The sequence below is a fragment of the Plutella xylostella genome, chromosome 25 (genome assembly GCF_932276165.1).
Source record: "Plutella xylostella chromosome 25, ilPluXylo3.1, whole genome shotgun sequence".
NCBI classification, from domain to species: domain Eukaryota; kingdom Metazoa; phylum Arthropoda; class Insecta; order Lepidoptera; family Plutellidae; genus Plutella; species Plutella xylostella.
Window position 1 is genome coordinate 2,508,575 of NC_064005.1, and position 23,919 is coordinate 2,532,493.

At 39.5% G+C, this 23,919-nt stretch overlaps 4 protein-coding genes across 5 annotated transcripts; 3 read left to right on the top strand and 1 right to left on the bottom strand.

Annotated features, from left to right (window-relative positions):
* The first annotated feature begins 797 nt into the window (after window positions 1–797).
* LOC105381859 (post-GPI attachment to proteins factor 6) lies at window positions 798–7,321 on the top strand. The gene is made up of 4 exons (XM_011551661.3): window positions 798–1,301; window positions 1,725–1,973; window positions 4,319–5,467; window positions 5,643–7,321. Exons 1-4 carry the CDS (start codon window positions 1,007–1,009, stop codon window positions 6,377–6,379), a joined length of 2,430 nt encoding a protein of 809 aa, XP_011549963.3. The 5' UTR covers window positions 798–1,006; the 3' UTR covers window positions 6,380–7,321.
* Window positions 7,322–8,838: 1,517 nt separating this feature from the next.
* On the bottom strand, window positions 8,839–10,057 carry LOC105381858 (SAYSvFN domain-containing protein 1). The gene is made up of 2 exons (XM_011551660.3): window positions 9,689–10,057; window positions 8,839–9,485 (listed from the first exon to the last, which is right to left on the bottom strand). The coding sequence occupies exons 1-2, from the start codon at window positions 9,851–9,853 to the stop codon at window positions 9,108–9,110; spliced, it is 543 nt and encodes a 180-aa protein (XP_011549962.1). The 5' UTR covers window positions 9,854–10,057; the 3' UTR covers window positions 8,839–9,107.
* Window positions 10,058–10,408: 351 nt separating this feature from the next.
* LOC105395623 (FERM domain-containing protein 8) lies at window positions 10,409–23,917 on the top strand. 2 transcript variants are annotated; one of them, XM_048630323.1, is made up of 11 exons: window positions 10,409–10,604; window positions 10,865–11,079; window positions 11,389–11,523; window positions 11,807–12,046; window positions 13,042–13,207; window positions 13,650–13,811; window positions 14,335–14,520; window positions 14,846–14,975; window positions 15,162–15,305; window positions 15,494–15,611; window positions 23,414–23,917. In XM_048630323.1, the coding sequence occupies exons 1-11, from the start codon at window positions 10,474–10,476 to the stop codon at window positions 23,596–23,598; spliced, it is 1,812 nt and encodes a 603-aa protein (XP_048486280.1). In that variant the 5' UTR covers window positions 10,409–10,473; the 3' UTR covers window positions 23,599–23,917. The 2 variants fall into 2 exon arrangements, with proteins under 2 accessions (XP_048486280.1, XP_048486281.1); XM_048630324.1 differs by having other exon boundaries at window positions 11,389–11,514.
* Window positions 18,546–22,832, top strand: LOC125490588 (uncharacterized protein K02A2.6-like). The gene is made up of 2 exons (XM_048630322.1): window positions 18,546–18,960; window positions 19,332–22,832. The coding sequence occupies exon 2, from the start codon at window positions 19,480–19,482 to the stop codon at window positions 22,171–22,173; it is 2,694 nt and encodes an 897-aa protein (XP_048486279.1). The 5' UTR covers window positions 18,546–18,960; window positions 19,332–19,479; the 3' UTR covers window positions 22,174–22,832.
* Window positions 23,918–23,919: the final 2 nt, after the last annotated feature.

Sequence of the window (23,919 nt, forward strand, 5' to 3'; positions counted from 1 at the left end):
GTGTGGAGTATTATAAAAAAAGAAATAAATGTCAAAAACCTTATCCTGATGTATTAATTTATCCCCGTTATTTTATTCACGTAGGTATTTAATAGATACAAATAGCTAGAAATAAATCAAAATACCTATGTATTACCATTAGTGCTATATATACATATATGAAATTTAGTTCCTGGGCACATCTACAGCTGGCGCTGATATCATCGTGGGACTGATAGCTCTATTCTCAGAATAATTAATGTACTCTGTGTAACTGAATGGTCTGAATGATGAAATGAATGACTGAATGAATGAAGAAATATTTATAACTTTTTCAATAGTCTTGCCACTCTTGCCTTTTTGTAGAAAAGTTTCTACCATTTTTGGGTTTACAAGCTATTTTGTTATTCGTTGGAGATAGACAGTTTGCATACTCAGGTTGCATAAGAGGGTAAACTACCTATTTAAGAGGGATGCGCAGTGTGGCTTTCTAAAACGAATCAATCAAAGTTCAAGACCAAATGGGCACTGTTGAATCATCCTGGTTCGTGTGATGCAATCTCTGTCTGGAAAAGATTTTATGGCTAAGCCACACGGTGTGCCACATCACTGATATTTAGTAGGTATTAAACGGTGATTTTATTAAAACCACAAGGCGAAATCCATTAGGCTCCGCCTGACCCTTAGAATAGAACGGGCTCCTAATTTTGTTGCCATAGATTATACGGCTCTCATTGAGGGCTCTCTTCTCTCTTCTCATATAATATTTGACATAAAATTTATTTGACATTGACAGTGACACTTCACTTGATAAATAATCGGAAAGCGGTCGGTAGTGGAAGTGTTTTTGGTTTTTTGGCCGATCGAACCAAAGATTCTTCTAAAACAATAAAATTTGTGATAAAGTTTCGGTTCGAACTTAAAATCAGAAACCATGATCGGTGCATCAACAAGATAGCTACACAATTCACCACCGTACATTTAAAAAACACTATATAACGTAACTGCGGTAAGATAACATCGTGAAATGAACATTGGCTTATTTTTATTTGTGTCACTATTTGTTTATAACGCCGCGAGCGATGATTACGACAGTAAAGTGGACGAGGAAGATAAGGCGAGGAGGAGGATTCTGGATCAGCTGACGAAAACCCACACAGTGTTAGCTGATGGGTACCACCTGGTGACCAGGCAGACCGCCACTGATGTATATATGTACAGGGGGTATCGCTCTGTCGGTGTTATATTTTACCCAATAATGCGCGATGTTGTCGATGCACGGTTCACATTCCAAGCTGAGGAGCTGCACTTCAATAGTATTGGTGGGTTTATGTTTTTTTAACTTACTAGCTTATCCTTGCATGCATTGCATTGTAATTATAGGGATTTTCCGTGGAAATTGTGGGTTAAAATATAGCTTTAAGCATTCAGGAATAATTTAGCATTATTTGTCATATTATGGTGAAAGAATTTTAAAATCGGTCCAGTATTTTGATATCTATGTAATTCAAACAAATATGTAATCAAGTCTTTCCACCTAATATTTCACTGCTTATTTTATCCATGCCACCGTAAAATATATGTACACAATGTTATCTAGAGACTATCAATAATGTATTTATCCATTCACTTAATTTACATTATCTAATCACTTTATCTATTAAACATCACATTGCATGATTCATTAGTTCATATTGGTATGAAAACAATTTAAACAACTTTTAAAGTGGTATTACTATTTTCAGGTTCATGCAAAGCAGAACATGTGATAATCAAGTTGAAGCACGGGTCATATCCCGCTGTAAACCCAGATGGGTATGCATTCCCAAAAGACTTCATAGATCCGGCTAAAAGAGACACCATTTATACAGTTGAATTTCTATCTGACGGCCAGAGCAACATATTTTCTGTGGAAAACCCAAAGCCAGGAAATTGGTATGCAATAGCTTACATCCAGTGGGAGGATCCAAAGACTGAGAGCATTGATCAGCAAGGTAATTTAATTTCCCTGACCTTAATAATATTAGATAAGATATATTCATTAAGAAAACTTATACTGAAAGAACTCTTTTGTATTTGGCTAAATTACGGTTGAATCTAATAATACTGACCAAGTATGAAATATTTCTTCATCATTTAGAAGAATACAATGTGGTCTTTGAGATTATGTAAAACATTAAGATTTACACTTACAGCTGAAACTGGCATTGATACATTTTAAATCAGTCTTGAAAGGTCAAAGAGGTCACTTTACATGTGCCAAATGCTAAATTGTATTCATACATCAGAATTCAGCATACTCATTGTGATAAGATCTTGGTTTGCTTATTTGGTACAGTACACTTAAAACTAGATCGTAATAGATATTTATGTCATTTGTGGTTATTAAGCTATTCTAAAGTACCTACATTGTATAAATTTCACAGTGAGGTAATTACATACTACACAATAGCTAGTAGGATATGGATGATTGCAGCAGATAAAGCAGAAAATTAGAAAACCTTCAGAGATTACAATGATGATGAGAAGGAAGCCTAGTTAATTAAGACATAATGATCTTGACTTGATACTGAGTTCAGACAGGCACATACACCAGGGTAGCTGTTCCGTGATTTATAATGTGTGCCTAACGTAATAATAACAATATTGTTAAGATATAGCTTTAAAATTTTCTCTCAGTGCTATTCCTACAGTAGGGATAGTAACTATGCATGCGTATGCGAATACCCATCACGAATAATCACGATAAATTAAGCGTACAGACCGGCCAAACGAACGCCAACGAACGGGTTTCGTTGACCTTCGTTGCTGCAATCTGCCATGTATTATGTATTTTAAATATCCATCGTTGGGCGTTCGTTGGGCCGGTCTGCACGCAGCTTTATAAAAAGCAGCGAAACTATAATGTAGCTAACCTATCTACCTACCTATATCTATGTACTGAAAAGGTACCAGTTACCACGCAACTGTAGGCTTATTCTGGGTATACATACGTATTTCGTAAGTAAACATTTCTTTTTACTTGCCTATTTAGAAAACGAGAGTTGCTATATGATAGGTTTCTATAGTTTGTGCAGCCATGCACCGCTAGAGTAGTGGTTAACGACGACGCCAACTCTAGTACTAATAAGAAAATAAACCTTGTTTAAATCAAAATTTAAAATATTTATAAAGCGTTTGATAGCCAATTCTCAGCGTTCAGTCTTCGTTTAGCATGTGCCTCTCCACGTCTATCAAGTGTTTATTGTGAGGCCGCAATAGTTTTATCTCGATAGAGGACCTCACGATCGCATTGGATACGCCGACTGCTCCAGAATAGCACGCTGCAGCCGTGCATCGAGCTCATTATTCATTTGGCTTCATCCTGTCAACCCAGATTCGAATGGCCACCTCTTTTATTGAGTTAAATTATATTTAGGTAAATGTAGTTGTTTGGATAGTAGGTAGGTGCACAGATCTAGATAACATACCTACTTGAATTCAGGTAGATATTGGATACGGTTAGTAACTTGTTCCGTCACTACAAATGCTGCTCCGAAAGTCGACCGCTTACGAACTATCAAGAATGTTATAAGAAAGGGCCTATTTCAATATTAGGTATACAGTAGAAAAATGCATGATTTCCGTTTTTTTTAAAACTCAGTTACATTCCAGACCAAGGCAGACTTTCTATAGATATTTTCACTTTTAAGTCCCCAAATTAGTTATATTATGACCAATGTAAGTACATACCTACATCGGTCTAGGTATAGGTTCCTCTGCCAACCCTGTTCTTTTATTATTTAATTTCGTAGCGAGTAGGAGTCTGCAATCTGCATCCCACGCAGGTCAAAAGCAGCATGCACTTTCTGATCTTCTGGTCGGATAATTCCACAGTCAGTTGAATTGTCTGCAACTAGATGTGAAGGAAACCATATCAATGTCAGATATAAGTACTTACTCCACACTTAATATCACTATCACTTTGTCAATCATCCATTGGTGAACATAAGTTTCTCTCAATAGTCCCAATAATATACTTACCTCACTTTTACACTATTATCTTACATAAAATTACTTTAGTAACTTTTATTATTTATTTATCTATTATTACAAAATACTTACACCACTATTACACTTCTACTGCCTATATTAAATAACTAGGTACTCTGCCTCTGAGCAAGTAATACAAGAGATGGGAAGAACTGACGACTACCTAGACTTTTGTCTACTCTATTTAGCATGCAGTTTGACTGAATGTCTCTACATTACCAACGACCTCGACACTGTACCTAATGAATGTGATAATTATGAGTTACGACTACTTACGACTAATCTATTTAATTACCTTCTTTTCCAGGCCTTGTGGCTTTGTGCCAGACCATACTGTATTCAGACCTACAAGTGAAGAAGCAAGAAGACGTAGAATTAATTGACTGCTACTCCGAGTTATCTCTGAATTACAACGAAATCGGCCATCCGTCCATATTCAAGTGCATGTCCTTAGACATAGTGGATCCTGTTAGCCTAAATATCACCGTCAAAAATGACGACTCGACGTCGCTTCAAAAAGTAGCCGTTAAAATAGAAGCTTTGTCGATCCCCACCCAGACTAACTACCTCGTATCGTGTGCATTTGACCCGTCGTCAGAAAAAGCGCAAGTCATCACATTCTACCCGCATCCAAACTCATGGCACTATATTACCATAGAAACTATACCTGAGAACTACACTAAAATAGCCGATTGTGAGTCGTATAGAACAGTGGGCGAGGAGGAAGAAAATGTTTATGCACTCGATGACCTCATGCGGGACAGTAAAGGCAGGTTCTTTACCTTCGACTATGGGATACCCACTACCGACCTGCACGAAGCCACAAGCCTCGTCAATCTCACCTCAAACGCTGTCTCGAGTGTCCGCTTCAAACTCAACCAGTTCCTCGACATCGGAGGCACTTTGACCATAGAGGCCAGTCTCTTGATGAGCCTGAAGTACTACATGGGATACAAGAGGGAAAAGAAAGGCAATCTTCTAGCGTATACCGATGAGAATCAGTTCTTTCGAGTGGTAATATGTATGGACATAGGCCACGCCAGCCTGCCGCTACCTGACGGCCAGTGCAAATACAATGACGTCGTCAAACCAGCGTTATTCATACTGAACAGTACGGATTCCGACACCATTTATGAAAAGACAATGATACCATATCCAGAGAGCGGCGACTGGTATTTATCTATGAGGATATTCTGCGACGAAGTGGTCTGTCCGTGTAATACCTCTGACAACGGTACTAAGTACTACGCGACGGAGGGTTTAGTCAGCGGTGGGAATAGCAGCGAGGGTACTAATGCGACGCGGATGGGTGAGACAGAGTGCAATGCCACGGTAGTTCTGTCTCTCTCTTCCTCGTCATGTGTGAGCGGGAGGTGCAGTAATCACGGGAACTGTATGCTGAATACTCTTGGCGGGCTGGTGGTGTCTTTCTGCCATTGCTCTTCGGGTTATGGAGGTAAGAGTCATTTTAGAGTACCTATTCACATACTTTTAAAAAATATATATTTTGGCAAGCTGTGGATATTATAACTTCATATAATTATAACTATTATAAGTAATAAAGTAAAGTAGAATAAAAAGTACCTATGTAAAATACACAGTTCTTTTAAAACCTACGTTTTCTTTTACAGGTTGGGACTGCTCGGACGATTCACGGATGGACTCTCAAACGGACATGATATTATCAGTTATGCTCCTAACCCTTAGCAACATACTCTTCTTCTTCTCAATCTACGTCGCGATCATTCGCCTTTACTACACGGAAGCGGCCATGTATATTCTAACTATGATCTTTTCTACTTTCTACCACGCGTGCGACGCGCCGCCACAGATACACTACTGCATCATCAAAGGTAACCTCCTCCAATATGGCGACTTTAATTGTGGATTAATGTGCTTCTGGCTAACCCTCCTAGCCATGAGCCTTATCTCGGACAGAACCAGAGCTAATTTGCAACTGTTTGGTGCCATATTCATAGCGCTGTTGACTTTCTGGAGTTTACACTCGATATTTACATTCTTCGCGCCGGTATCGGTCGGTATAGCCGTGGTTTTGTTATCGTGGTTCATTGATTATAGAAGAACTAGGCAGTTTAGCTTACCACGATCGTATTATAGAAGACATTTCCCTATTGGCCTAGGGCTTGTGTCATTTGGTTTGATATGTTACGCGTTTTTGCAAACGGAGCAGAATTATAAGATAGTGCATTCTGGTTGGCACATGCTGATCGCTTTAAGTGTAGGGTTTCTGTTGCCAGATGTAAGGAGAGGGAACGAAGGGAATGCTTTCTTACCGAATGCGCAGAATAAAATAGCTCTTCCTATATGCATTTATCCATTCCGCCGCGGCGCGGGATCGACTCAATAATATTGATTCCTAAGTATTGTGATCGAAATCATGTGTAGGTAGATTATGTCAAATTATCCTTTTTCATCGTTAGGGTGCCCGTTCGTTTCTTATTTCGTCAGTTATAAAATAGTGCCGTATTATTCAAAAGCCTTTTGATCTCATTTTATACATTGGTGGGGTAACTTTGTAATTTCTACCTAAAATGTTTCTAAATTACTCGTAATCCTTAAGGTTTAAACTTTAGCCACATTCCTGTTTTAATTTAATGTAGAAATGCTTTTAATAGTGTAATTTATTTTTGAAAATAAATAATAGTTCTATTGTTGCAAACACTATCTTAACATCACGTTTCGTTCGAAAAACCTTAGTTCCAAATATTCAATCTATTTTTTACACTGTCTACTTGGTTACTAGCATCTATCTCCTCTTTCTTGATTTCTTTGAACAAAAATACGTAAGATTATGTCAAGCTCGTTTCATTGTCCTAGTTATAAGTAGTTTGTAAGCTTGCAATATGTTGTTGTCTCATAGTACACCTACCTACTAGTCCAATGATATTCATTTCACATCCAAGCTGATTTCTGAAGCAACAAATTATAATTTCATCCTTTCAAACCTACAATCCTCAGTACATATACATTTAAATACATACTTTTTACGGTTAAATTTTGAATTGGTGCTTCAGAATTCAGGTGCTATAGCCAATTTGTCCATAATCTCATTTTTCAATGATTTCCATAACAAACGGGCAGGTTTGTAATAATAATAATAAGTGTGGTGCCTTATAGAAGCCATGTCCATAATAAATAATTATATTTAGAATTATATTAAAGCAAATACTGTGCCATTGTAATTATTGTGACATTGAAGTACCAAAAATGTTGTGTTATACACTGATAAAATTAGTCAACCTAGTATAATAAGACTTTAAAAGTACCTATATGTTATTGAAAGGGTGTATATGTCGCAGGCATCTGGTTTAATCTGCTGTTTGATTGAACCACTAGCCCGTTCATTGGATGCCGCTATTCAGTTGTATGACTAAAGGACAACTCGTCAAGTCGTTGATTGTAACGTTCGACGTCTTGACTGAACGTCATTCAGCGGAGTCGTTGAATGGGATATAGTATTGCAACTTTGTAATGTCTGGTTAGGGTGAACATGACCAGACAAGAGTCAACAAAAAGACTATGTTACAAAGCTCTTATCTCACAAATTAACTAAACAATAACAATAAACGTACCTTCATATTGTTGTTTATAATTATCCAGTTACGCCACAATTTTTTCTTTGAAACTATCCTCCCGCGGCGTAATAATAGGTAAATCCATGTTGTCACACTATTTTAACACAAATAACGCACTTTTAAGCTAATTTATTTGCAAAAAACTAACAATATAGGTGCTTTTTGTGTCAGCTGTTAGCTATTAGACGCCATATTTGTTTTGTTCACCACCTGACTGATTTTAAGTCAGCTAACTAGTTGGACGTTTTGTGACGCTTGTGCAATCAACGTTCGGCCTAGTCATACAACTAAGCAGCGTCATCCAATGAACGGGCTAGCGGTTCAATCAAACAGGAGATTAAACCAGATGCCTGCGACATATACAATGTATGGTCATTATAATAAGTAGCTACACACCTTTGTCAAGCAGGCGGTGAGTTTGACAAGGTCCAAAAGTGTATAGCTACTTATGAACCTGACTGTACAAGTACATGCCCTAAGTTGGTATGTTGCGGACAGAGACAAGATGATAGTTTGATGTCGAGCTAGACAGCCAGATTACCTAGTCTAGACTAGACCATGCATAGACTAGAATAAATAAATACTTGTATAACGCGTACGGAGAATGAAAAATCATGAAAATGGCGGCAGTTACATACATAAGTGGGATGAGGAAGGAGTATACATAGCTAGGATCAGAGTTAGGCTTTGCACGCACTGCAGTTTTTTTTACGCGGTACTTTTCATCCGCCATTTTTATGTTATTTCTTTATCTACGTGTTATGAATATAGCATCAGCAGTCTCCTGTCTAATTAGATGTAAGCTTTATGTTTCTATTTGATCAAAGATTAATTTATGTATGTTATTATATTATTATCTTAAATTTTAATTGACTTACATTGTCCATTGGCAATTTTTCATGGAATAATGTAGCTGACTCTGAGCAATGTACAAGAATATTAATTATCTGCTCTCAGAATACTACCCCATATACTCTATACTCAAAATTTTAATTGGGTTTAAGTGCCCCAAATTAAGTTTTCAAAGTTAGTTTAAGTAACATTCCATCAGAAATCTTTGATTTTGTAAGTTATATAGTAGTATGATTTGAAATCACATAAAGCCATGACTGATATGCAGAAGGAGGTTTGATTGTATGTTATGTTTGTAATTAAAAATAATGTGAGTTTGAATAGTCACATAATATATACCATAATAATAAATAATTTGTTAACCAATCCAAACAATTACAAAGATATTCTATATATTTAATAAAAATAAACCTTTCAATGCACTCAGTCTTTTATTTCATAGCAATCATACATTTTAAAATATTGCTCTCAGTACATAATCCATCTACTCAAGCTATGTATTGCAAAGCCTCAGTATGATTAGCCAGTACAAACATGCAAATGGAGTCTTAAATAATTTAATCAATAAATATCAGAAAATATGATTCTTAGCAAAGAAAATCTTCATAAAAATGTATACAAGGCACATTATTATTAGTAAACATAGACCTATCTAACACTAGCAGGCCCATAACGAATTTCCCTTTCAAATTGCTCAGCCTTGAGAGTCCCATCTATACTGACACAGTTCTCATTAAACACACTATATGCTGAGACTTCCCCCTTTTTCCTAGGACTTGTCCTAGTATTCAAGTAGATGCCTATTAAGCATGAAAGTACAAAGAATACAGCACCAAACTGTAGCTTTAGGAAGAAAATGAACAGTGTCAGCCATGTGATGAAGTAGATGGACCATTTGGTAATGAAATATTTCCAAGATTCCTGTTTGACTTCTTCCAGGGACTCGACTTCACTGACTTCCGAGGCCACTTCCTGTGTTTCTTCTACAAGAGGTATCTCGTGATGTATTTCTTGCTCATTTTCTATCTGGAATTAAAATATTTATAACCTTAGCTCCTAAAAGATATTAAAAATGAAATCAATAATATTATCATCATAGATGAAGCAGATTTTAAATAACAGATAAAACTCATGAAACATTTCGTTTTAAATAAGTATCTTTTGGAAACTATAAATATTGGCATGCACTGTGCAAGTTATCACTAGCGGCATTCATTGATTTTACTTACCAACAGAACTTCGTCATCGTTTTCGTGTTTCTCCATATTCTTCATAAAGCTTGGTGTTAGTAAGGTGACGACTTTCTCCTTGGTTCTTGCTAGTTTCTCCTTTGTGTTTTCTATAAGTTCTTTTCGACGTCGCAAAGCACGGTATTCCTTAAGTTTTGCCTCCATCCGTGATTAAATAGTCAGTGTAACGACGTCAAAAAGACTCCGTTACATTAAATACTACACTTATTTTAACGACACACTCGGTTCTTGATGTTTATGCTATTAAAATGTTATGAATGTGGAAAAAACATGAAATAAAGATTGAAAACCTAAATAATACCGCTTCACACACCAACACCGTGTCTTATTTGTTGACATTTATTAATTGTCAAAGTGACATTTGCCAGCTCAGCTGTGATTTACGTTCCGTTTGCCCATTTCAATGTCGGCATAGTATAAGTATACATTATGAAATATTATTAGGTATATAAATGTTAAATAAGGCTTCCAGGCTATTAAGTTCAGAGAATATAAAAAAGAATCAGTAAATAATCTGATAAGATTCAAACATATTAAACCGAACAAAACATTGAAAATTATATAGCCTAATGTTTGCAAGAGTGTGTGGTCATAATTTCTGGAGGAAAGGGAAACGTCCACAACGAAACGTCAGAGTGGGAAGGCGCGAAATCCGATCGATAATTTCCCCAACTTTTACGAAAGCCTTGTAAACCTAGTTCTAAATAAAAAAGTTGCACCATATCATAAGAAATACTTAGTTAATTTATCGTGGGCGGATACTAATGGAACACCAATCAGAAATGGAAGGCTACGGTGAAAATGCGAACGTTCAAAACAGTGGAAATTATATCACGATTATTCCGGTAGAATACTCAAGAAGACGTTATCCGATGCAAGCTGAATACCAATACAAGTAAATAAATATTTAATATTTAGTTTTATAAAATTAGTGAGCTATCTCTTCTCGGATAGATCTGAGAAGCTAAGCACACTCTACGTACAGATTTTTAAATTTTATTAACTAAGTAGTTAAGTAAGTACCTAAAATGTTAGCATAAGCTATGATTTCAACCAAAATTTATAGATTTCTAACACATTCCTTCAATAACTATTGCTACGAACGTAACCAATCCACTAACAAGCTACCTTACCTACCTTACCCAACCTTCACAGCGAATACAGATCACGCGAAGAGTTCTACAGCGTCCAAAGCCAGAAGCTGCAAGCGGAGGTGAGCGCGCACCTGTACTCGGTGTCGCAGCGGCTGCCGCACCTGTCCTACAGCCCGCTCGGCCGCCGCGGCGAGTGGGACAAGCATGAGCACAAGCCGCTGCAGACCGACTCTAAGGAGAGCAACAGCTCGGACTCGCTGGAGAAGAGCGTTATGGGTAAGATTTGTTTAGGTATTTATGTTTAGGTGTTAAATATTCTGAAGTTTGATTTGATTCGGGTTGGGGCATAGATGTCAGATTCTACCTGCCTAAAGTTTGTGTCGTAAGCAATTTACCTATAAAGATATAGGTATGTAGGTAACTGTACTTTACTTATATGCTATGAACCGCGAACCTTGGACAATCACGAACTGACGCTAATCAGGCTGCTGGCTCATCCTTTCACCACAGTAACAAACTCTAGTCCCGCTCTAGTGTTTCTCACCGACACCCAAAACAATAAAAACATCTCTTACAATATTTCAGGATCCAACTTGAGCAGTTGTTCGAATCAGACAGGCTCCAGCAGCATCGCCGCGGGGTCGTTCAGCACAACGGAACCCATCACTAGTGGGGGGAGCACTTCCAGCGCCATATCACCTCCCTTACCAGGTAAACTAAGTAGGTATTTCAAACCTTACAACTGAGTAGGTACTTACTACCTACGAGTATAAACACACATACCTAACTTATTATTTTATATTGTGCTGGAATTTTATCACGTGTGTTGTCGCACTGTGTTAAGTGGAACAGTAATATACAAACAAATTAGGACCTATTAAACTTTCTTGTGGAACACCTGGCGTTAGCACAATTTATTATCATGATGACGTATCTCACACGTTAATTTCTCATACCCCATAACTACCTAACTAATAATAAACTTTATATCCAACACCCAAAGGTTCATCAGGCAGCACGGCATCATCATCAACAGCAACCTCCAACCCGGTCACATGCGTGTACCTCATGTCTCGCACCGCCATCATGGTGGAAATGAGCTCCGAAGAGAACCCCACGTCAGTCACTGCGTCAAGGTTTCTCAACGCCGTATTGGCGACCGAGGAGTTGGGACTCAGTCAACCTACGGTCAGGGGGCTGGCGCAGACGGTGTTCGCTTTGTGGATGTGCAGTCCTTTGTTGGGTAAGTGGTAAAAATAATAATAAATTGACACTTTTTCACGTAAGAACTACTAAATGGATTTTCATGAAATAATTATGCAGTAAGCATAATATAATAACAACTTTTTATGCCGGAATTCCCACGGGGTAACTTTTAAAGTGAAGCGGTGCTAACAGTAGGTACTCGTCTAAATATTTGTAAGTACCTAGTTACAAAGCTGTAGAAATTAGGGCATGCAATACCGCAATACCGGTATTGCGTAATACCGGGATCCCGGACAAAATCACGCTTTTTCAATACCGGTATTGAAAGTTAATACCGGTATTGAAGTAATACCGGAATCGGACATTTTTTTGGCTATAAATCAAGCTATTAAGGTTATTTAAGATATAGTTAGCCTTGTGCTCCTATATAATATGAAAGTGCACTTGTTTTCAACCGTTACATGCGGTTTTTGGCCTTTAGAAACCTACTTGTTGTCCATGCGTTTAAAATTTTAACTCTAATACTCAATTCTCGTAAAAAATATTACATAATACAGAATTTGATTGCTTTTTCTTGTTGTATTTTGCCCTATACGACCTTTAAACAAAATATATGCCATTTCTATACCGGAGTTCTAATACCGGAACTCAATACCGGTATTGAAAATATTACCGGTATTGCATGCCCTAGTAGAAAGGTAAAGGAGGGAAACATCACAGCGTACATCCTAACTATCCTAACTAATATTATAAATGTGAAAGTAACTGTGTCTGTTACGCTTTCACGCCAAAACTACTGAACGGATTTGAATGAAATTTGGTATACAGATGGTGTAGACCCTGGGAAAGAACATAGGCTATTTTTATCCCGAAATTCCCACGGGAAAACTTTTTAAGGCGAAGCGAAGCTCGCGGGAAAAGCCAGTATATTATAATAATCAATAGCTTTGTTTTCCACCTTTTCGAAACTCAAAGCATTATTATCCCTTCAAAAAGTCCGTCCTACCAACTGACACCTCCCCTCCCCTGCAGAGTTCCAGCTGAAGCCGCACCACTGCCCGTGGCGCATGTGGGCCAACTGGCAGAAGCTGCTGGCTCGCTACGGCCACGGCTCCGAGTCGAGACGGGCCAAGGACCAGCCGGTGTTGAGGTTGCAACGGAACGTGTTCTTCCCGAAACATCTTGAGGAGGAGATTAAGTTCGTGAAATATGAGGCTGCTTGAATTTACTAAAATATATAGTTATTATGTTTTCAACTCTTCTTGAGCCTTTAATTGCTCAGTGCTCGCCCTCTAGCTGTGGGTAGAGCTACTCTTGCTTGTACAATATTATGTGTTCGGAGCGCTGTCGTGCAATCGATACCTAAACGATTAATGCAACAAGATAGAGTCGTGCGCTCCGAAACTTAGTAGAGGTAGACCGATAGTGGTTAGTTTTCCTTTAGAAGCCTTGGAAGTATTATCATCATCAATCTTTTATTTATGCGTTACATGTTTATAGTCCTTATATTTATAGTAACACAGGGCTGGAACAGTTGGCATAGTCACTACTAGTAACTACGCCATTTTTTCCAGCCCTGTAGTGCTCTACTGCCATCCCACAACAACTAAAAAATACTAAATCATCAACACATATTCCAGAGACTCCCGCATCCAAGAGCTGCTATACGAAGAGGCGCGTCACAACGTGGTGACGGGCCGCTACCCTTTGGAGGCGGCGCAGGCCGTGATGCTGGGCGGACTCCAGGCCAGGATACACCTGGGGCCATATGACCCTCATCGACATACGGCTAAGTTCTTCAGGTAAGGATTTAAATAGTTTTAGAAGGTATGTTTGATGTTTTAGGATGGATCTTCTGGACTAAAGACGTTAGAGGAAACGTTGTAAGAAGTTTTGAGGGATGTTTTGTCATGGAACTCCTGGAATAAAAACTCGAAAGGCCATCTTTTTGTGATGGGGTGGTATTCACTGGAGGAGGAGCAGGCCGTGATGCTGGGCGGACTGCAGGCCATGATACACCTGAGGCCTTATGATCCGCATCGACATAGGGCTAAGTTCTTCAGGTAAGCATTTAAATGGTGCTAGAAGGTATAGGGATGTTTCGGGATGGATCTGCTGGACTAAAGACGTCAGAGGAAACGTTGGAAGAAATTTGAGGGTTATGGGTACACCCGTATGATACAGTCCGGCTGCACTATATCGCGATTTATTTATTTATGATTCATGTTAAACAAGTTTACTTAAGTAGTTACGTCGATAATTAATATCAAAACTAAGTAGTTATCTTAAAACCTATTATTAATTTATCCCTAATCCACCCCACAGAGAGCAGCAAGACAAGTACCTCCCAGCGCACGCGCGCTCCGGGCGATGGGCTCAACTACTACCAGCCGGGCGGAAGGGCTCCCCCGAGGCGAAGCTTCTAGAACAAGCGCAGCGACCTCCGTCAGCGCCTCCCAGGAAGCTGAGACACAAGTACATCTCTCATTGCCGGTTGCTGCCGACTTACGGGTGAGGGAAATGGACCGTATTTTCAGGCACTAAAAGTCTAGGTTAGTGAGGAAGCCTTGAAATGAGGGGTTCCTCGAGGTGAAGCCTTTAGAACAAGCTCAGAGGCCGCCGTCCTGAAATAGGGACACAAATGCTAACTCTGATTTAAACGCTCAACAATTCTGCTATTTGTTTATAAAATAAGAGGTTTCCTTTGGTGACTTAAAACAAAAATCTTGCGGAATGTGTTAAAAATATCAATATTTCTGGACCCATTAAATTGACAAATACAACACCAAAATCTTCAAACAAATCTCTAACTTTTCTCCACATTCCTGCATTCCAGCGCGGCCTTCTTCCAAGGTCAGATCGAGCAGCCGGTCCGCTCGCTCACCAGCCTGCTGACTCACGAGGACATCCCCGTGCTCGTAGCCGTCAACGCTAACGGCGTCTACGTTATTGACGATACTGAGAGTGTGAGTTATTTTAGCAGTTTTTGCTAAAACTTCCTTGAGAGCTTTTGCTTTGTACTTGTTGTTACCGAGATTTATTTTGAATGTTACCTTATCAATGATGCTGCTGTTCAAGTAACTGTTGTACATGATTGAGATTTTACATTATGTAAGTAATATTAATTGTTTAAAATAAATCTTCAATTTCAGACGGTTCTACTAGGGTTGTTGTATGAAGAGCTTTCTTGGGACATTGGACTGCCGTCAGAGGAACCGAACGAGGATTGCCTTCCGTGTCTCTTCCTACAGTTCATGGTGGTTGAAAACGGGCTGAGGGTGTCTAAAATATTACAGGTATGTCAAATTCACCATTTAAAATAAGCATTTTGTTGAGTCAATAGGCCTTAATTCATGCTCCTCTCCATTCCTTTCCTTATCTCATCAAATCATCGCAGAAAGTTTTATAATTATATTTTTTTATCCATATAAACATATGAATTAAGTTAAGATTCTTGGCCTTTATATTTGTTTTATAATTTCAGGTGTTCTCAAAACAAGCTATCATGATTGACACCCTCATCGAATATTTCGCCGGCGAATATCGTAAACGTCTCGGACAAGATACTCCAAGTGACCACGCTAACTATGACTATCATTCTGGTGAGTAGTAGTTACATTTACACAATTACATATGGGTATCATTTAAACGATCGCCAATTAAATCCGTTTTGAATTTGCTAAATAATAGGTTTGAAGGCAAAATAGTAGATTTGCCAGCAAATTTTTGCCCCCAAACAATTTTAAATCAATTCAACAATTAATCACTTAAAATTGCCGGGATTTATGATCAAGTGGCAAGTTAACATTTATGTATATATTTTAATAGGTATGTCCACATAACTCAATGTTATGTTTAATATTTAAATGAAACAAAAAATTAAGTTTAAATCATCAATATTCTTAATTAAAAACAACATAAACAACCTTCTTCTAATTATAACTTAAACCTTAATCTTCTTCTAATCAAAAGCAATCTTATTGTAATTAAAACTTAAACTTCCTCTTTTCATCATCATCATCATCAGCCAATAATCATCCACTGGTGGAGATAGATCCGCTCCCAAGGAGTGCCACAACATTCGGTCCTCTGCCTTCCTCATCCAACCACTACCGGCTATCCGCCTAAGATCGTCAGTCCAGCGGGCAGGAGGGCGTCCCACGCTCCGTTTGCCTGTTCGTGGTCTCGACTCGAGAACTCGTCTACCCCAACGGTTATCGGTTCTTCGGCAGATATGACCAGCCCACTGCCTCTTCAGCTTGCATATTTTGACAGCTAAGTATGTCGGTAACCTTGGTCCTCTGACGGATAATCTCATTTCTGATACGATCCATCAGAGAAACTCCAAGCATAGCTCTCTCCATAGCACCGTCTCCGCTAATTTGTAAACTCATGTATTAAATTGCTAACGAATTATAATGTTTTAATAACTGGATCAATCATAATGTAACTACTGCAATGCTGATTGTTGTGTATGTGGGTTCAGACATTATAAATATATGTGGGTATGTAAGGCAGTTCGTAATAAACTACTAAGAACCCGAGACGCGTTTTACTTAACAGTGGCGACGAGGATGGGATTTTAAAATAGATAAAAGTGCTTTACGAACTCAAATTCGGTGGATTACGTTACTGTAAATATTATAAATATTAATTTTAAAATGGCGAAGTTCGGTGAATTCGACATAGTGGGCGGAAATTGGAATTCATATTGTGACCGGTTGGAGATGCATTTCCTCGTAAATAAAGTGTCAGAAGACCTAAAAGTGCCAACTTTAATATCGATTATGGGGGACGCCGCTTATGAACTATTGCTTAATTTGTGTAACCCTAAGAAACCTTCAGAGTTAAAGTATGAAGAAGTGAAAAAGATGATGCAATCACACCTAGTTCCGAAAACATCAATTTTAACGGAACGTTATCGGTTTCGGCGATGCCACCAGAAAGAAGGACAATTAATCTCAGAGTATGTAGCTGATTTGAAAAGACTTTCGCGTTACTGTGACTTTGGTACAGAGCTCGATGAAAATATGCGGGATCAATTTGTTTGTGGTTTGTACCAGGAAGCAATGCGGCAAAGACTTTTCATGGCAGATGAAAACATCGATTTCGAAAAGGCGGTGGCGTTGGCGAATTCGTTAGAAACGGCTGAAAGGGAGGCGTCATCGGTATCGGCACAAACAAATTCGGCGGGTAGATACAGCGGCGGCGGAGAGTGGTGCGGGGTCGCCGACCTCGGGCCGCGCGGCGCCGCGTGTTTTGAAACTATACAAGGCCAGAACGCAGAGGTTGGGACTGCTCGCGTATATTTTCAAATTAAAATGGTGCCATGATTTACTTGAAAGTATACAAAGCCATTACGCACTAATCGCGTATATTTTCAAGTAAGTTGGGCCAAAATTATGGCTTGAAAATATACTGCAGCAGTTACCACTGCGTACTAATCGTGTATATTTTCAAGTGCCAAGCGGCCATGCGAGCACTTGAAACTATACGTGATTAGTTACCAGGTAGCCCTTTTGAATTGTTGCTCTCTCTTTCTTTCATGCGAAATAGTAATAAGTCTATTGCTTTCTAAACATTGCATCATCATTCCGCACTTGGCATTGTTTTCGTAACGTGTTTTTTGTTTACATCGTACAGTTAAAAAGTAAAATGATTTAAATTAAACTGTAGAACTGTTGTAAATAGTAAAAATAATCTCAAGAGGGTGTAGAACAATTCATTAGAGAATAATTACGGTGAATTCAAAACTTGATGAAAAATATGTGTGTAAATAGGTCTATAGGATAATACCTACTACACTCACGAGCAATGAATAAGTCCAAGTAGCAAAAAGTCAACACCAAATCACCCCAATTTTTTAAAACATTTAATTTAGAATATGATCAAAATTTACGTTTTTTGTTGGTAGTTGGTGGTTATAATAATATTTTGATGCGCTGTTAAATGTTCTTTAATATTGCCGACGGCGTCATTAAGCTAGTACTTTTCCTTTCAGGAGCTATCGTCACTGAACTTTTTCATTGCTCGTGAGTGTAGTAGGTATAACTCTAAATTCATATAAATAATAAGATATTAGTATTCTTACTTGCAAGTATGATTGCTATAAATATCAACTTATCAATCAAATTAGAGCAATTGTTTATCTTTATTTATTAACATTCTATAGGTATGACAGGCAGAACAAGTAAATTGTAGTCATGTACATTTACCGAAATAGTTAAGTAAATCAGAATCAGCATATAGGTATAAATTATATGCGACAAGTACGCCAGTCAAGCAATGTGCGTAATAGCAATGTATATTTTCAAGAACGATTCAGTAAATCCCAACTTGAAAGTATACGCGATTAGTACGCACAAATCGTGTATATTTTCAAGTAAAATATTATTTTTTTTCACTTGAAACTATACAGTGCTAGTACACTATGGGTGCGTTCTGGCCTTGTATAGTTTCAAAATACGCCGCGGCGCCGACGGTTCTAGACGGTCAGTGGGGCCGCGAGCCAGCATGGATAAAATAGAAGCAGTGAATTATAACATTACGGCGTGTAATGCGTGCGGTGACAATAGACATCGGTGGAACGAGTGCCGTTTCCGTGCGTATGTGTGTGACCACTGCTCGAGGCGTGGTCACTTGAGGCGGATGTGCCCAGGAGATGGAGCACCAGGCGCAGCCAGCAACGAGGCATGGCGCCACTCACGGCGTGGTGGCCGCGGCGCGGGAGGCGCGCGGCGGCAGCCGGCAGGCAGCGGAAGCGGGTCGTGGGCGAGGCGCGGCGCCGCCCGCCCTCAGGGCGCGGCCCGGGCGCCCGCCGGCGGCGAGGGCGGCGCGCTGCATCGGGCACACTACGTGCAAGATGCACCTGAGCTGAGCCAAGAGGAGGACAGAGAGGAGGACTACGAAGATGAACCTATTTTGCAAATGTCATTAAAGGAATACAAACCGGTCAGTCTATCATTAATTGTAAATAATACTTTGTTGCAAATGGAAGTCGACACAGGATCGGCATTGTCGTGTATCAGTAAAGAATTATATGAACAAAGATATTCACATATTCCTTTGTTACCGTGTCGTTTGACGTTATCATTTTATGATGGCACAAAAATAAAGCCAGCTGGGCTTATCGAGGTTCAAGTAAAGTATGGAAGTATTACCAAACAATTAGATTTGTATATAATTGATAAAGGTACTACCACTTTGATAGGTAGACAGTGGCTAGCATTGTTGAATATTCAAGTACCTAAGATTACAGTAAATAATTTAAAATGTGATCAGGAGCTGCACCGAAATATTCATGTGAATGAAATAATTTCCAGATATAAACCGCTGTTTGACGGAGGGCTGGGACGGTTCACCGGTGGAAGGGCCAGCCTGCGGGTGCGCGGGGGCGCCGAGCCGGTGTTCTGCCGCGCGCGGCCCGTGCCCTACGCGCTGCGGGAGCGCGTGGACCGCGAGCTGGACGCCATGCTGGACGCCGGCGTCATCGAGCCCGTCGACTGCTCCGACTGGGCTACACCACTGGTAATCGCAAGTAAGGCCGATGGAGGTATACGAATATGTGCTGATTTCAAGGTTACATTGAATCAGGTGTTGTCAGTAGACAAATATCCATTGCCTAGGATAGATGATCTACTATCTAACTTAAGTGGTTCTACATGTTATAGCAAGCTAGATTTATCACAGGCCTATAATCAGATTGGGTTAGATGATTCTAAACGATACACAGTAATTAACACACACAGAGGTCTGTTTATGTATAATAGGCTTGTATATGGTCTGTCATCGAGTCCAGGCATATTTCAGAGAATAATGTCAAATTTACTTCGTGAAATACCAAATGTTATCGTTTTTATGGACGATATTTTGCTGTACGGAAAAACAATGGACGACCATTTACAAGCTTTACACAGGGTGCTTCAGAAGCTTCAAGAAAATGGGTTAAAAATAAAACTAAGTAAATGTACCTTCTTTGCTAAAGAAGTGAAATACTTAGGGTATGTAATTGATAAGAATGGAATAAGGGTGGATGAGGATAAAATTAAACCAATACTCAACATGACGGAACCAAGGACAGTATCCGAATTAAGATCTTTTCTTGGAATGGTAAATTTTTACGGGAAGTTTATTAGAAATCTGAGCACTCATGTAGCTCCATTAAATGATCTACTAAAGAAAAATAATAAGTGGTTATGGGGGAATAAGGAGAAGCGAGCATTTGAAACTGTTAAACAGATGTTATTGAGTTGCGATGTACTGGCGCACTACGACAGCGCGCGCCCCCTGGTGGTGACGTGCGACGCGAGCGCGCACGGGCTGGGCGCCGTGCTCACGCAGCCCGACGCGGCCGGCGCCGAGCGCCCCGTGGCCTACGCGTCCCGCGCTCTCACGCAGCCCGAGCTCAACTACTCACAAATACATAAGGAGGCGCTGGCGATTATTTATGCGGTGAAAAAGTTTCACCAGTATCTTTTTGGTCGAGAATTTTTACTGAGGACAGATCATAAACCTCTTTTAAGCATTTTTAACCCGGAGGCGGCTATCCCAAGTATGACGACAAGTCGCATGCAGCGGTGGGCTTTGACTTTGTCAGCATATAATTTTAAAATTGAATACATTAGTACAGACAAGAACATTGCAGACGCGCTGTCGAGGATGATCGCGGGGTACCGGGCGGACCGAGTGGACGATCACGTCGATGTTCCCGAACAGACATACTTACATTTCGCAACAGAAGCGCTTCTACTAGATAGCAATGTTATAAAACAAGAAACAAACCGTGATCCATTACTCGGTCGAGTTTTAAGTTATATTAAACAGGGATGGCCGAGGGAGGTGGAAATTAGAGAGCTAAAACCATATTTTAACAGGAAATCTGAATTATATATTGAGTTAGGATGTATTATGTGGGGACCAAGAGTCGTAATACCTAATACATGTAGGGAGAGAGTGTTGAAAGAACTTCACGATTCACACATGGGTATGGTTAAAACAAAAAGTCTAGCTCGTAGCTATGTGTGGTGGCCGGGTCTGGATGAGGCTATCCAGCAGACGTGTGCGGCGTGCGAGGTGTGCGCCGAGGTGGCCAGCATGCCGCCGCGCCACGCGCCGCGCGCCTGGCCCTGGCCGGACCGCCCGTGGACGCGCCTGCACGTCGACTTCCTAGGGCCCATAGCGGGAGCTACGTACATGGTGCTTGTTGACTCCTGTTCTAAGTGGATCGAGATAGTGAGGATGAATGGTACTAATGCATCGAATGTCATTAATAAATTAAGAGAAATCTGGGCCAGATTTGGAATTCCTAAACAATTGGTAAGTGACAATGGCCCGCCGTTTTCTAGCATTGAATTCGAATCATTTTTGAGAAATAATGGCATTGAGCATATATTTTCATCTCCGTACCATCCATCTTCGAATGGTGCCGCCGAAAGTGCTGTTAAGATTTGTAAACAAATAATAAAGAAAGCAATAGTAGAAAAGAAAGACATAAATGTGGCTCTGTGTAGGTTTCTTCTCATGTATAGAAATACGGAACATAGTGCGACCGGGGAGAGTCCAGCACAGCTGTTGCTGGGGCGCAGTGTGCGCACGCGACTGGACCGCGTGTTGCCGGACCGGGCGGCCGCGGCCCACGCGCGCCAGGAGCGCCAGCTGCAGGCCCGGCTGCTGCCGCAGGGCGCCCGCGCGCTCGCCCAAGGGGACCCTGTCTGGTATCGTACCTACGGATCTGCACAGAAATGGGCTAAGGGTAAAGTGATAGGTCCGCTAGGGGAGACTGATTACGAAGTTGAATCATCTGACGGTGGTAGGATACATCGGCATATAGACCAGATTAGGAAACGATTAGAAAGTAGTAGTAAAAACTGTAAGCAAAATCACCAATGTAACCTTGAAAATCCGTTAGTATACTATCCATCCATACTTACCAGTGATGATAATCCGATTGTGTGCTCGGAAGGAGCGTCGAGTGGCTCGGCGGCGGAGGTGACTGCGGATCCCGCCGAGCTCCCCGCGACCCCGCAGCGGGGGACACCCCCGCCGGCTGCGGCGCCGGCGGAGCCGCCCCCAGCGGATCCGGAGCCTGGCCCTTCCACGGGGCTGAGACGTTATCCAAGACGTGATCGAAAACCAGCCACCCGTTACGGTTTAGAAATAGATTAAATTTAAAACTAAAGGGGATTTACCTACTTAACTATTAATTAATTAACCACCTACTGTTTGATTTGTGTTTTAATTACTTACATAATTAAGTGCATTTAGTTAAGAGTATTGTACTTACTTATATGTATGATGTTAAGCCGCTTGATAGAAAAGTATCTATGTAGATTAATATAGATAGTTATAAATATGTACTTTGAGTCCCTGCCTATACAAATGCCAAATGGATATAATATTTAGTTTAACTTTAGTTGTAACCTGTTATAACTTGATACATTGTTATTAAAAATGATGTATTGTAAAAGCGGGCAAAAGGTTATTAATTTATTAGTTATATAAATAGTAAATAGTTGTGGTCTGAGATAAATGTTATAAGTAATTATAGGATAAAAATTAAAAGTGTGACGAGTTATAAGTAAATAAGCAGATTACATATAAAATCTAAGTCAATAACAACTTCTTATGGCAGGGAAGGGTAGGAGTAGGTAAAGTAGTAAATAATAGAAACTTGCTTGTGTATAATTTTGTAAGATTTAAAGGATAGTATTCAGTAAGGGTGGAGGTGTTGTGTATGTGGGTTCAGACATTATAAATATATGTGGGTATGTAAGGCAGTTCGTAATAAACTACTAAGAACCCGAGACGCGTTTTACTTAACACTGATAAAATATGAATTAAAAAGAAATCGCAACATGCGACCTAGAGTCAATATATTTGCTGGCAAATCTACTATTCTGCGGGCGCAGTTATTATTTGAGGAGCAAAAATAATATTCTGCATACAAAGTTTTTATTTATGTAATGAACTCAAATTTTTTGGCAATCCATCTATTATTTTAGATTTTTGTATTGATATTATTTGCTGATTCATACCAGAGGACACTTTTTATTTATTTGAGGACAAAAATATATTGTTGCGGTTGATCTATTAATTTGCTGATACAAGTTGATGACAAAAATAAACTTTGCTGGCAAGAAATATAGTTCCCATTACATATTTACTTACATTAATCGTAAAGATCCTAGATAACAGTCATATATATTTTATTCTTAAAAAAATCATATCGGTGACGAATTTTAGTGATTATCACCGACAAGCTAAGAAGAATAATCTTAAAATACCTAAATACCTAAGTACTTCATTCTACGCATAATAGCATATGGATATAATGCATTATCAATAAGCAATTCAGTCTATTTTGCATTTATTGTATGCTTAAAGTACTTAATTTTTCCCTTCCCAGACTCCGGCAGCATATCCCTACCGCCGCTCTCCCGGCCGGACTCACCACAACGTCGTCTATCTAACAAACTGTCGCGCCTCGCGCTCGCCACACACGATGGTCGAGGCAACTTGCTCGGTGGAGCTGGGGATTGGAACACAGACTTGCACAGGCCGATGCCGTCTTGGATATTGCCGAAACATTAGAATCTCGTTAGTATGTTTGATGTTAGTAAGGTTTTTTATACTTATGTTATTTGGTAAAAGCCGTAAGCTAGATCCATTTACGACTGTACTTTTTGTCGCGTATATTAAAACAACGTGTACTTATAAAAAATACTCTATGGGAGAAAATAACTTAACGCAGGCCAGTATACCTAGTACCTGATGCTGAAGCTGAAATGAAATGAAATTTCATGAAACATGCACTTTAAATCAAAATATGTATCTCTAATGATCATTGTTTATAGGAAAATACATAATTTATCGGTAACGGTTAAGAAATAAAGAATCTCATTTAAGTTAATT